At 35.0% G+C, this 14,737-nt stretch overlaps 2 protein-coding genes across 3 annotated transcripts; both read left to right on the forward strand.

Annotated features, from left to right (window-relative positions):
* The first annotated feature begins 3,804 nt into the window (after positions 1-3,804).
* LOC132268200 (cell division cycle 20.2, cofactor of APC complex-like) lies at positions 3,805-8,296 on the forward strand. 2 transcript variants are annotated; one of them, XM_059768989.1, is made up of 7 exons: positions 3,806-4,250; positions 5,331-5,603; positions 6,017-6,286; positions 6,391-6,972; positions 7,086-7,348; positions 7,458-7,714; positions 7,807-8,296. In XM_059768989.1, the coding sequence occupies exons 1-5, from the start codon at positions 4,152-4,154 to the stop codon at positions 7,230-7,232; spliced, it is 1,371 nt and encodes a 456-aa protein (XP_059624972.1). In that variant the 5' UTR covers positions 3,806-4,151; the 3' UTR covers positions 7,233-7,348; positions 7,458-7,714; positions 7,807-8,296. The 2 variants fall into 2 exon arrangements, with proteins under 2 accessions (XP_059624971.1, XP_059624972.1); XM_059768988.1 differs by having other exon boundaries at positions 3,805-4,250; positions 7,086-7,714.
* A 612-nt stretch (positions 8,297-8,908) lies between these two features.
* LOC132268199 (cell division cycle 20.2, cofactor of APC complex-like) lies at positions 8,909-13,121 on the forward strand. Its single transcript, XM_059768986.1, has 6 exons — positions 8,909-9,601; positions 10,482-10,754; positions 11,165-11,434; positions 11,539-12,120; positions 12,236-12,549; positions 12,642-13,121. Exons 1-5 carry the CDS (start codon positions 9,494-9,496, stop codon positions 12,374-12,376), a joined length of 1,374 nt encoding a protein of 457 aa, XP_059624969.1. The 5' UTR covers positions 8,909-9,493; the 3' UTR covers positions 12,377-12,549; positions 12,642-13,121.
* The last annotated feature ends 1,616 nt before the right edge of the window (positions 13,122-14,737 follow it).

Here is a 14,737-nt window from a genome sequence, read left to right on the forward strand (position 1 = left end):
AATGGAAACCACCAAGGGAGAAGAGCAGCAACAGGAGAGACCCAAAGGCTTGGCCATCATAAGGAAACAACTCCAAAGTTACAACCACAAGGCGCCTCCGACGGGGGAAAAACCACCCAAACTCCAAAGCTTAAGAACAAAAGCCAAAGCTCAAGAACGGAAACCACCAAGAGAGAAGAGCAGCAACTGGAGAGACCCAAAGGCTTGGCCATCATAAGGCAACAACTCCAAAGCTACAACCACAAGGCGCCTCCAACGGGGAAAAAACCACCCAAACTCGGACAAAATCAGATCAAGTCAGGAACAGCCAAAACTGACATAGATCAAAGATCTAGCCAAAGAGAAAACAACAGATCCATCCATACTAGTCGGAAACAAGCCCAATATGAGTAGATCTACCTAAACAAAAGTAAAAACGGCGTGAAAAACACACTCAAAGCAAACTTATTAACACACGCCGAGTTTATTGAAGTTGTGGGAGGTAAAGGTAGCACCTCCCCACTCCCATGGAAAGGAGTAGGAGCAGAAGAAAAACAAGGAAAAGAAGAGGACTTTTGCACACAGAAAGTTAGAGAGAGAGACTTGGGGCCCGTTTGATATGCGTTGTGTTCTCGGGCATTTTGTTTTAGCCTAGAATAGAACAAGTGTTTTGTAATAGGGTGTTCTGAAATGAGAACAAAATATGTTTGGCGACTAAAATTTGCAATGAGAATTTTGGAACAAAAACATGGTATAACATGGTTGGTAGTATTTTATACTTTCTAAAAATATCCCTAAATTCAAAGATATGGGTTTTGATTTTTTGAACAATTTGAAATGATATGCGAATATGGGTTTTGATATAGGTAATAGGTTTTGAACTTTTGATTCTTGCAGACAGATAGATAAACTGAAATATATGGGTTTTGAACTTTTGATTCTTGTAGATTTTGTAGTTTGCAATTGCAGAGAGAGAGAGAGGGCAACTTCAAAGTTGAGAACGAGAATAGAAATGGAGGCGGGTTTTGAACTTTTGATTCTTGTACATTTTGTAGTTTCCAGTTGCAGAGAGAGAAAGAGAGAGATGGCAATTTCAAAGTTAAGAATGAGAATAGAGATGGAGGCGGGTTTTGAACTTCTGATTCTTGTAGATTTTATAGTTTGCAGTTGCAGAGAGAGAAAGATGGCAAGTTCAGAGCTGAGAACAAGAATAGAGATGGAGGCGGGTTTTGAACTTCTAATTCTTGTAGACTTTGTAGTTTGCAGTTGCAGAGAGGGAGAGGGCAAGTTCAGAGTTGAGAACGAGAAAAGAGATGGAGGTGATCGGGAGGAAGAAATGATTTGCCCTAATTTTTTTTTTTTTTGCCCCCATTACAATGAAAAATGGGCTTGGAACAACATAAAACACCAATTTTGTGTTTCAGTTTTTAGGCCAAATAATGGATTTGTTCTGATACTGTTGGGAATAAAACAAGTCCAGACAAACATGATTTGGCCAGAAAATTGTCATTGTAGCACTTTTGGAACAAAACAAAACATTACAGAACACATACCAAACAAGGCCTTGATTTCTATTTTTGAATCTATTCATAAGCGTGTGCATTTAATTGTCAATTTTACTAGGGTAACTTTAGTCAGAACTTGACATTTCAAACACATTTGTCAATTTCACTAGGTAACTAATCAGAACTTGACATTTCAAACACATTCATCTCCCATTGAGATCTTTTACTACTTTCTACAAAATAATACTAATAATAATAATAATAATCATAAATTAAATTGTTGTGTAAAACCATCTTATATAGCCAACTAGCATAATGTCGGAAACAAAAGCAAGGAAATTATGTTAGGGCAATGGGTATTAGGCTCTTTAAATTTGTAAATGCGGAGAACCACATCAGCAAATTGGGCTGACATAGCTCTCCACAAATGCAGAGAGCTTCTATGGTATTAACCACTTTCTTATTATTTTATTTTATTATAAATTTTTTTTATAAAATAAATTTAAAACTTATTTGTGAATTTCATGAAATATTTGTGGAATAAATTTAGCTAATATTGAAAAAAATGTAATTTTCTTATTGTTTGTGATGAATAAAATATTATTTTTTAACTTTTTGTTTGTCATATATTTGTTGACAAATTTAAAGATTATATATATATATATATATATATATATATATATATTTTAAAAGGAAAAGTGCTCTTTTAAAAATTTTAAAAAAAAATCATGAGGTAATGAAGCAAAGAGAAAAAAAAAAAAAAAAAAAAGAAAAAGAAAAGGAAAAGAGCACTTTTTTAAAAAAGAAAAAAAAATAAATAAATGAGCAAAGGTGGCTCATTAGATTGTTTGGGCAGAGGGTGAGTGCAAGAGCCCTTTCATTTTTTTTTTTTTTAAATTTTAAATTAAGCCTTTTGTTTCTTGCTAGCGAGCTCGCCTTGATTGCTTTTATGACCTGGGGCCCACATGTCAAGTATTCCCACACCATAGGTTACGGCTAGGGGTGGCAAATGGACGGGTTGGGCTGGATTGAAAATGGGCGGGTCAAGCATGGATCAATACTAATATTCAACTCATTCAAAACAGGTTGAAAATGGATGGGTCAAAAATGTATAAGGCCAACCTGTTATGACCCGTGAGCCCAGTAATTATTATTTTTTAACTATTTTTTTAATTATTATTTTTAAATTTTAATTATTAATTTTTTTAAAATTTTAATTATTTTTTATTTTCAATTTATTTTAATTATTTTTTAATTTATTTTTTTCGAAAGGTTTTAAAATTTATTTAATAACAAATAAAAAAAAAAAAAAATCTCAAACTCAACAATATTTATCGACTTGTTTTAAAGAGAGAGAAGTAAAAGATATAAAAGAAATTTTTAAAGAGAGGGGATTGATGAGAGACAAATTTAGAGACAGAGGATCGTGAGTGAGAGAATTTTAGAGAGGGAGAAATGAATTGAGTGTAATATAGAATAAATTTGTGTTATGTGTGTTTATTATGTGATGGGTGAAATATGGGTTGAATATCGGTATTCATATTCAACCCATCTTACTCCTCAAATTAAGTGGTTAAAAATTACCCATCCATTTTAAATATGGTTCACCCAAAACTATTAAAAAGCGGACAAATATGGACGAGTTGATGGGTTATGACCCATTTTGCCACCCTTAGTTGTGACTTATGGGTCGTCATCATTGTATTTATGATTTTATCATATCAAACGATTAAACGATTGTATTTATTTATTTATTTTTATTTTTATTTTTATTTTTGTCAATAATAATAATATACAACCTCTTAAAACATTCAATAATTAACCACCATACATATATAAACTCCAAAAATAAGTATATTTTTAATAATAAATCAATGTTAGATCTAGCTGGATAGTTAATATTTTGTAGGTGGATGATACATATAAAAAGGTGAATTCAAATATTCCCACTATAATAACTTTTGGAAAGGATTTAATAAGTTGAGCAATTAAAAAAAAAAATTATTGTTTAATTTTATTTTGTCAAATATCTCAAAAAAAACAATGGTTGGTGTTTTCAAAAAAATAAAAATAAATAAATAAATAAAACCTTCGCTATAATAAGGGTGTGAGAGATAATCAGACTTGTGGCCCAATTATATTGGACCTAAACTGAGGGTTCAAATATATATCACGAGAGCAAAAATCTTTATCAAACCCAATAAATTATCACATTGCCCTTCAGGGAAGGCTGAATCTTAATTTAGCCAGCGGTTCTCACCCAGGGTATTTTTGTCAAACCAACTTCCTACGGCTACAATCTCGAGACCGACTAGCCGTTGCAATGTTCAGATATTCTGTAAGCAACGGGCACACCAAGCTAAAAAGGAAACCCTAATTTTTGCACTATATAACGCTGTCTAATCTGTGTGATATTCCACCATCGCTCTCTGTGATCAATACTAGCTAAAAATCACCGAAGCCTCCATCGATTTCTCATCGTGTTCTCTATCTCAATAATCAACGAAGCCAGCGGCAATTGATTTTTCGTCGTCTTCTCTCTCTTTCTCTTACTATTTTCTCTCTCTAAAACTCTATTTCTTTAATCTGGTTTTCTGTTTTGCAGGGATTTTTTTTTTCCCCTTTTGATTTTGTAGGTATCTTTCTCTTTTTTTTTGTGCTAACGTTATGGATGCAGGATCTAGGAGGATCTCTTCATTAAGCAAGACACAGTCTCGATGCCCTCTTCAAGAACAGTTTATGCAAAGGAGAAATGCTCGAGAAAACGTATGTAAAGCAGACATATTTGGCATGAGTTTTGCTTTATGATCCAAATGTAGATGGGTTTTTCACCTTCATCAAATTTTGGGTTTTGTTTCGCAATTTTATATGTGAATATAGGGTTTATTTCTGACATGATTTTGAAATTAGGGTTGATCTGCTCTTGATATCATATCCAAATCAGGGTAAATGTTTGGAACAAGGATTCATATTTGGCATGAGTTTTGCTTTATAATCTAAATTTAGATGGGTTTTTCACCTGCATCAAATTTTTGGGTTTTGTTTCGCAATTTTATGTGTAAATGTAGGGTTTATTTCTGACATGATTTTGAAATTAGGGTTGATCTGCTCCTGATATCATATTCAAATTAGGGTATATGTTTGGAACAACGATTCATATTTGGCATGAGTTCTGCTTTCTGATCTAAACTTATATGGGTTTTTCACCTGCATCAAATTTTGGGGTTTGTTTCTCAATTTTATTTGTAAAATTAGGGTTTATTTCTGACAAGATTTTGAGATTAGGGTTTATCTGCTCTTGATTTCATATCCAAAACAGGGAACAAGGATTCATATTTGGCATGCGTTTTGCTTTATGACCTAAATTTAGATGGGTTTTTCACCTGCATCAAATTTTGGGTTTGGTTTCTCAATATTATATGTAAATTTAGGGTTTATTTTGGACATGATTTTGAAATTAGGGTTTATCTGCTCTTGATTTCATATCCAAATTAGGGTAAATATTTAGAACAAGAATTCTTGCTTGGTTGTAGAACTAGGGTTTTTTTTTTCATAATTATATTTCTGTAGCTAGGGTTCTGTTAAAACTATGGTTTTTTGCATAATTATATTTCTGTAGCTAGGGTTCTGTTTTTAATGCAAGCTCTAATTATATTTGTATGCCTCACTAGTTCTTATTGTGAGTTTATTCCTTATCATTGTTGCAATTCTCTTCATGTTTAATTTGCTTGGAAATAGGGTTTTCTTCATAATTGGATTTATGAAGCAATGATTTTGTTTAATACATTTCCTGAAATTCACATGTTTATGTGGAACTCATTGTAATTTTCTTGTTTGCGTCAACAGTTGGATAGATTCATACCAAATCGGTCTGCAATGGATTTTGACTACGCACATTACATGCTGACCGAGGGGAGGAAAGGCAAAGAGAACCCGGCTGTGAGCTCTCCATCCAGGGAAGCATACCAGAAGCAACTGGCAGAAACCTTCAACATGAACCGGACCCGTATACTGGCTTTTAAGAACAAGCCCCCCACTCCTGTTGAGGCGATTCCCTGCAATTTCTCCTCATCTGTTCACCAGTCCAAACCAATAAAGCCCCGTCGGTACATTCCCCAGGTGGATACATATTCTAATCTTTTATTGATAATTATACCACCTTTGGAAATTCATGGTATTAAAGAATTAGTTGAATTTGGATTTGGAATGGGTACTGGAAAGTGAACAAGATGCTCCCAATATTGAGTGAACTTGAAAATTATCAAAATCAATTATAAGGATATTTGGGACATTACCAATTACACAAATTTATTACCTGTTTAGTTAGAAATGTTGTTGGTTTGGATAGTGTGTGGATTGTTGAATTTGAAGTGGCTAGGGTAAACTTAGAAGTTTGGTTTGATAGCTTGGACCCCTGCTTTAAATTAGAATCTCCTTGTGTCTTTTGTTTTTGCAATTAGGATTTATTGAATGGATGTTCTTAGGCATAATTCTTATAATTGATTTTGAATGGTGTTAATGTGGTTTTGCAGACTTCTGAGAGGACATTAGATGCTCCCGATCTGGTTGATGATTACTACTTGAATTTATTAGATTGGGGTAGCAGCAATATTCTTGCCATTGCTCTTGGAAACACGGTATATCTATGGGATGCTTCTGATGGTTCTACCTCAGAACTTGTCACCCTTGATGATGAAAATGGACCAGTGACAAGCGTAAAATGGGCTCCTGATGGCCGACACATAGCTGTTGGCTTAAACAATTCTGAAGTACATCTTTGGGATTCTACAGCCAATCGACAGGTTTATACTCTTTTTACATATTTTCTTGTTACCTATTCTTTTTAGCTCTTTTTTAAAATTCTGTTTTGCTAATACTGTGTTTAACTATGGTGTAACTTCTGCAGTTGAGAACTTTGAGAGGTGGTCATCAATCACGAGTTGGGTCCCTGGATTGGAACAATCATATTTTGACAACAGGAGGAATGGATGGTCAAATCATCAACAATGATGTAAGAGTCAGATCACATGTAGTTGAAACCTATAGGGGACACCATCAAGAAGTTTGTGGGTTAAAATGGTCAGCCTCAGGCCAGCAATTAGCAAGTGGGGGAAATGACAATCTCCTCCATATATGGGACAGATCAGTGGCTTCTTCTAATTCCCCAACACAGTGGCTTCACAGGCTCGAAGACCACACAGCTGCAGTGAAAGCACTTGCTTGGTGCCCATTCCAGGGTAACTTGCTGGCCTCTGGTGGAGGAGGAGGTGACAGGTGTATAAAATTTTGGAACACCCACACTGGAGCATGCTTGAATTCGGTTGACACAGGCTCTCAGGTTTGCTCTCTGTTGTGGAACAAGAATGAGCGTGAGCTACTTAGTTCTCATGGTTTTACTCAGAATCAGCTCACTCTTTGGAAATACCCATCAATGGTGAAAGTAGCAGAGCTTACTGGTCATACATCCAGAGTTCTTTTCATGGCTCAAGTAATAACTTAATCTGAAATTTTTATTTTTCTGAAAGTTTGTTGTTAAGTTAGCATTTTTTTTTCTTCTTTTGTTGTATATCATATTCTGATTTCTCTAGTTTAATAATTCAGAGCCCGGATGGATGTACGGTTGCTTCTGCAGCAGGGGATGAAACACTGAGATTTTGGAATGTTTTTGGGACTCCTGAAGTGGCAAAACCTGCACCAAAGGCAAACCCGGAGCCATTTGCTCACTTAAACGTAAACCGGATTCGTTGAGTGTCATTGGAAAAGAATTGGTTGAGGTCTCATACACAAGATCAGTAAACTTGTCAACGAGGCAAACCTGGAACCAGCTTACTTAAACGGAATTCGTTGAAGATCATTAATGTTTGGTATGATGATGGCAAACATAATCTCGTATTATTCTCAAACTAAACTAGTTGCAGGTAAACCATATATCTTCTAAACTGAGATTTTGGAATGTTTTTGGGACTCCTGAAGTGGCAAAACCTGCTCCAAACCGCATTCGTTGAGTGTCATTGGAAAAGAATTGGTTGAGGTCTCATACACAAGATCATTAACTTGTCAACGAGGCAAACCTGGAACCAGCTCACTTAAACCGAATTTATTGGAGATCATTAAACTTGTCAACGAGGCAAACCTGGAACCAGCTCACTTAAACCGAAGAAAATCATTGATGTTTGGTATGATGATGGCAAACATAATCTCGTATTATTCTCAAACTAAACTAGTTGCAGGTAAACCATATATCTTCTAGACTTCTGAAATTCTGCATAAAACAGAGACCAAGTTATTGTTGACTAACACATCTTTTCTAATTTTCTTGCAGATAGATGGTGAATACGGCTTGTTTCCAACTGGTTTTCATTAAACGTCTAAAAACGACCTCTTTATATTTCTTAATTATGAGCTCAAGATAAGAGAAGAAGCACCATGAATACAGCAGCTTGCTTTCAACTGGATCTCATTTGTATTTCTGATTTTTGACCTCAAGATGAGAGAAGCGAAACACCATGGAAATGGTAGAGAAAAGGAGATTCTAATTTCTGTTGTACACCAAATTGTACTCGGTGAAAAATTATGGTGGATGTAGTCGCCGCCCCCATCTTTGTATTTCTGATTTTTGAGCTTGAGATAAGAGAAGTGACCATGGAAAGGGTAGAGAAAAGGGAGATACATATTTCTGTTGTACGCACCAAATTGTACTTTAATGGAAGCTCTTCTTTGCCCATGGACGTAGTCAGACATTGTGACGAACCATGTAAAACTGGGGGTCTTTTGCTTATGATTCTTTCTATGCCTTTTGTTTCCTCTTAAAAGTATCATTCATGATACCATTATTTTTTGAAGTTCTCACTGCGCTACCGGCTACACCTGAGGGCAACCTCTTTTTGACATTGAAACTGTTGAAACACATTACTGTGAGGAAAAAGAGACTTCAATGGTGGAACAAGAGAAGCAGTTAAAAGAAGCATAAAATTATTAAGAAGCCGATCTCATATTAATTTGGTTACGTATATGAAGAAATCTAAATATAAATAGATTCAGAAGCCGATCTCATATTAAAATTCAATCAAAACCCACAAACATATCTGAAAATTGAAGAGAAATGAAGAACCAATGAATCATTCATGCCATGGCCACCTCAATTCCAATCTTCTACCTTCATTTCATCTAAGCATTGGTAGGAGGCAGAGAGGAGAGAGAAATCGAATAGGAAAAAACATTAATTGGTAGGGATAGGAGTTACGGATATTTATTTTAATTAAGTGGGATTACAGAATACCCATTGGGAAGGTCTTTATAAAACACCCCAAAAAACACTGTACATTATAAGGGTTTGAGAGATAATCAGACTTGACCCAATTATATAGGACCTAAACTGAAGGTTCAAATATATATATATATATATATACACACATTTGAATAAGAGAGCAAAAATCTTTCTCAGACCCAATAAAATTATCATATTGCCCTTCCGTGAAGGCTGAATCTTAATTTAGCCAGCGTCCTCACCCAGGGTATTTTTGTCAAACCAATTTCCAACGGCTCTAAACTCGAGATCGACCGGCCGTTGCAATATTCTGTAAGCAACGGGCACACCAAGCTAAAAGGAAACCCTAATTTTTGAAATATAGAAATATTGTCTAGTCAGTGTGATACTACACCATCGCTCTCTCTGATCAATACTCGCAAAAATCAACGAAGCCACCATCGATTTCTCATCGGTGTTCTCTCTCTCAATAATCAACGAAGCTACCATCGATTTCTCATCGTGTTCTCTTTCTCAATAATCAACGAAGCTAGCATCGATTTCTCATCGGTGTTTTCTCTCTCAATAATCAACGAAGCCACCGGAAATTGATTTTTCATCGTCTTCTCTCTCTTTATCTCACTGTTTTCTCTCTCTAAAACTCTATTTCTTTAATCTGGTTTTCTGTTTTGCAGGGTTTTTTTTTTTCTTTTCCCTTTTGATTTTGTAGGTATCTTTCTTTTTTTTTTTTTGTGCTAACGTTATGGATGCAGGATCTAGGAGGATCTCTTCTTCACGCTTAATTTGCAAGACACAGTCTCGATGCCCTCTTCAAGAACAGTTTATGCAAAGGAGAAATGCTCGAGAAAACGTATGTAAAGCAGACATATTCTCTCATATAGTCATATGTACTCGATTCATATTTGGCATGAGTTTTGCTTTATGATCTAAATGTAGATGGGTTTTTCAACTGCATCAAATTTTGGGTTTTGTTTCGCAATTTTATATGAAAATGTAGGGTTTATTTCTGACATGATTTTGAAATTAGGGTTGATCTGCTCTTGATATCATGTCCAGATTAGGGTAAATGTTTGGAACAACGATTCATATTTTTGGCATGAGTTTTGCTATATGATCTAAATTTAGATGGGGTTTTTTTCACCTGCATCAAATTTTGGGGTTTGTTTCTCAATTTTATATGTAAAATTAGGGTTTATTTCTAACATGATTTTGAAATTAGGCTTTATCTGCTATTGATTTCATATCCAAAATAGGGAACAAGGATTCATATTTGGCATGCGTTTTGCTTTATGACCTAAATTTAGATGGGTTTTTCACCTGCATCAAATTTTGGGTTTGGTTTCTCAATATTATATGTAAATTTAGGGTTAATTTTGGACATGATTTTAAAATTAGGGTTTATCTGCTCTTGATTTCATATCCAAATTAGGGTAAGTATATAGAACAAGGATTCTTGCTTGGTTGTAGAACTAGGGGTTTTTCTTTCATAATTATATTTCTTTAGCTAGGGTTCTGTTTTAATACAAGCTCTAATTATATTTGTAGGCCTCACTGGTTCTTATTGTGAGTTTCTTCCTTATCATTGTTGCAATTCTCTTCATGCTTAATTTGCTTGAAAATAGGGTTTTCTTCATAATTGGATTTATGAATCAATGGTTTTGTTTAATACATTTCCTGAAATTCACATGTTTATGTGGAACTCATTGTAATTTTCTTGTTTGCGTCAACAGTTGGATAGATTCATACCAAATCGGTCTGCAATGGATTTCGACTACGCGCATTACATGCTGACTAAGGGGAGGAAAGGCAAAGAGAACCCGGCTGTGAGCTCTCCATCCAGTGAAGCATACCAGAAGCTACTGGCAGAAACCTTCAACATGAACCGGACCCGTATACTGGCTTTTAAGAATAAGACCCCCACTCCTGTTGAGGCGATTCCCTACCATTTCTCCTCATCTGTTCACCAGTCCAAACCAACAAAGCCCTGTCGGTACATTCCCCAGGTGGATACATATTCTAATCTTTTATTGATATGTAATGCCTTTTGAAATTCATGGTATTAAAGAATTAGTTGAATTTGGATTTGGAATGGATACTGGAAAGTGTACAAGATGCTCTTAATATTGAGTGAACTTGAAAATTATCAAAATCAATTATAAGGATATTTGGGACATTACCAATTACACAAATTTATTACCTGTTTAGTTAGAAATGTTGTTGGTTGGATAGTGTGTGGATTGTTGAATTTGAAGTGGCTAAGGTGAACTAAGAAGTTTGGTTTGATAGCTTGGACCCCTGCTTTAAATTAGAATCTCCTTGTGTCTTTTGTTTTTGCAATTAGGATTTATTGAATGGATGTTCTTAGGCATAATTCTTATAATTGATTTTGAATGGTGTTAATGTGGTTTTGCAGACTTCTGAGAGGACATTAGATGCTCCCGATCTGGTTGATGATTACTACTTGAATTTATTAGATTGGGGTAGCAGCAATGTTCTTGCCATTGCTCTTGGAAACACGGTATATCTATGGGATGCTTCTGATGGTTCTACCTCAGAACTTGTCGCCCTTGATGATGAAAATGGACCAGTGACAAGCGTAAAATGGGCTCCTGATGGCCGACACATAGCTGTTGGCTTAAACAATTCTGAAGTACATCTTTGGGATTCTACAGCCAATCGACAGGTTTATACTCTTTTTACATATTTTCTTGTTACCTATTCTTTTTAGCTCTTTTTTAAAATTCTGTTTTGCTAATACTATGTTTAACTATGGTGTAACTTCTGCAGTTGAGAACTTTGAGAGGTGGTCATCAATCACGAGTTGGGTCCCTGGATTGGAACAATCATATTTTGACAACCGGAGGAATGGATGGTCAAATCATCAACAATGATGTAAGAGTCAGATCACATATAGTTGAAACCTATAGGGGACACCATCAAGAAGTTTGTGGGTTAAAATGGTCAGCCTCAGGCCAGAAATTAGCAAGTGGGGGAAATGACAATCTCCTCCATATATGGGACAGATCAGTGGCTTCGTCTAATTCCCCAACACAGTGGCTTCACAGGCTCGAAGACCACACATCTGCCGTGAAAGCACTTGCTTGGTGCCCATTCCAGGTTAACTTGCTGGCCTCTGGTGGAGGAGGAGGTGACAGGTGTATAAAATTTTGGAACACCCACACTGGAGCATGCTTGAATTCGGTTGACACAGGCTCTCAGGTCTGCTCTCTGTTGTGGAATAAGAAAGAGCGTGAGCTGCTTAGTTCTCATGGTTTTACTCAGAATCAGCTCACTCTTTGGAAATACCCATCAATGGTGAAAGTAGCAGAGCTTACTGGTCATACATCCAGAGTTCTTTTCATGGCTCAAGTAATAACTTAATCTGAAATTTTTATTTTTCAGAAAGTTTGTTTTTAACAGTTAGCATTTTTTTTTCTTCTTTTGTTGTATATCATATTCTGATTTCTCTTGTTTAATAATTCAGAGCCCGGATGGATGTACAGTTGCTTCTGCAGCAGGGGATGAAACACTGAGATTTTGGAATGTTTTTGGGACTCCTGAAGTGGCAAAACCTGCACCAAAGGCAAACCCGGAGCCATTTGCTCGCTTTAACCGGATTCGTTGAGTGTCATTGGAAAAGATTTGGTTGAGGAGACATACACAAGATCATTGTATATTAAAGTCACGAGGCAAACCTGGAACCAGCTCACTTAAACCGAATTCGTTGAAGATCATTAATGTTTTGTATGATGATGGCAAACGTAATCTCGTATTATTCTCAAACTAAACTAGTTGCAGGTAAACCATATATCTTCTAGACTTTTGCAATTCTGCATAAAAGAGAGACTATGTTATTGTTGACTAACACATCTTTTCTAATTTTCTTGCAGATAGATGGTGAATACGGCGGCTTGTATCCAACTGGTTTTTCATTAAACGTCTAAACACGACCTCTCTGTATTTCTGAATTTTGAGCTCAAGATAGAAGCACCATGAATACATCAGCTTGCTTTCCAATTGGTTTTCATTTGTATTTCATTTGAAAGCTTCCCCTAAGTACAATTTGGTGTGTACAACAGAAATCCGTAGATATGGATTTCTGTTGTACACCAAATTGTACTTGGTGAAAAATTATGGTGGACGTAATCGCCCCCTCTTTTGTATTTCTGATTTTTGAGCTCGAGATAAGAGAAGTGAAGCACCGAGGAAAGGGTAGAGAATAGGGAGATACAGATTTCTTTTATACTTAATGGAAGCTTTGAAATTATTTTTGCCCATGGACGTAGTCACTCATTGTGACGAACCATGTAAAACTGTGGGTCTTTTGCTTATGTTCTATGCCTTTTTTTTCCTCTTAAAAGTATCGTTCATGATCCCATTATTTTTGAAAGTTGTTACTACGCTACCTTTTTGACATCGACTTCCCCCACTTACTAAAAGAAGCAGTTAGTTAAAAGAAGCATAAATTATTTAAAAGAAGCAGTTAGTTAAAAGAAGCATAAATTATTTAAAAGAAGCAGTTAGTTAAAAGAAGCATAAATTATTTAAAAGAAGCAGTTAGTTAAAAGGAGCATAAATTATTTAGTACAATTACCCAATCCTTCTAAACAAAGTTCGGTGTTACGACATTTACCGAACCTTTTTTTATTTACGGGTTAAAAAAAAAAAAAAATCAATTGGTGTTGGGATGATGCAAAGGTGAAGAAATAAATGGCAATGTGTTTGCGTGAGAGATTTGATAGAGAGACGTTCACTTGGGCCTTGTTTCCAGTTTCAATTCAAACTCACTCACAATATGTCGTCAATTTTATTCAAACCTACTCAACATGGTTTATATAGCTAATCTTTTGTGGGTGTGTTTTTCTTTTTACTAGTAATAAAAAAGGCCCAAGGCCTGAAGCCCAACCGAGGGTTTTGAACTTTTGACCTGAACTAAGCTTGTGGCGGGCCAACTCGTTTAGGGGTACTCGCCCTAAGCCCTAGTTTAGGGGTAACCGCTCTCTTAATTTAGACATGGCAACGAGGTCGGCCTAGCTAAATTAAAAATACATTCTTAGAGACAGACCCACATGTTCTTATTTTATAAGCCTTGTTAAAATGTATTAATACTCTCTCCCCCACCCCGCCTCTCTCTGTCTCTCTTTGTATAAAAATATATAAATTATTTGTTATGATTTAAAGAGAAGGAAAAATAAATAAAATACTGGACAATGACAACTTTATTATTGTTTATATATATTTTTAAAATATATATTTTTCTCATATCATTTATATATTTTTTTCTTAAAAATGTATATTAAAAATGCACGGGAAACATAAAGAAATGAGGGGGGACACAGTCCCTTCCCTAGGATTCCTCATTCATTTCTCTCCCTATTTTTTTCATTTATTTTTCAAACCCTCCAACCAGACGAAGCATCAATATGTCATCATTTTATTTATTTTAGTAATAGAAAATTAAATTGTAAAGTTTAAGAGCCTAAAGATACTTTACCGTAGTAATAGAGTTTGAGAATATTTACCAATAATGAGAGTTTAATTAAGCCATACATATTTTATGCCAGTACTATCAAAGGTTAGGTTTATACTTACTATAAGTATCGCTAATTTTTGGTATTGATTAACACATTTTGTGTTACTACTATTTTATAAAAATCATAATTATCATTAAATTATTATTATTATTGTGATAATTATTTTGTTTATTCTTATTATTACTTAACACTTAATTCTATGTTTAAGATATATAAACGTTATAAGTTTTAACTTTATAAAAGGGAGTTTTTTTTTTTTAATTATTTTTTTTTTTATATTTATCATTCTATGAGATGATATACGTAAGTGTGACAATGTGGGTGTGAGAAGTATCTTTGAGAAAAATCATTCTATCTCCCTCCTCCTTGAGTTTTGTTGAGATACTACTATACTTAAGAGAGAGTATTTTATATTATTTCAGGAGCAACTTTGAAGACAAGGCTGGTACAAA

The sequence above is a fragment of the Cornus florida genome, unplaced genomic scaffold (assembly GCF_030987335.1).
Source record: "Cornus florida cultivar Cherokee Brave unplaced genomic scaffold, ASM3098733v1 CherokeeBrave_3.0.0_Hap2_Chr08, whole genome shotgun sequence".
Taxonomy (NCBI): domain Eukaryota; kingdom Viridiplantae; phylum Streptophyta; class Magnoliopsida; order Cornales; family Cornaceae; genus Cornus; species Cornus florida.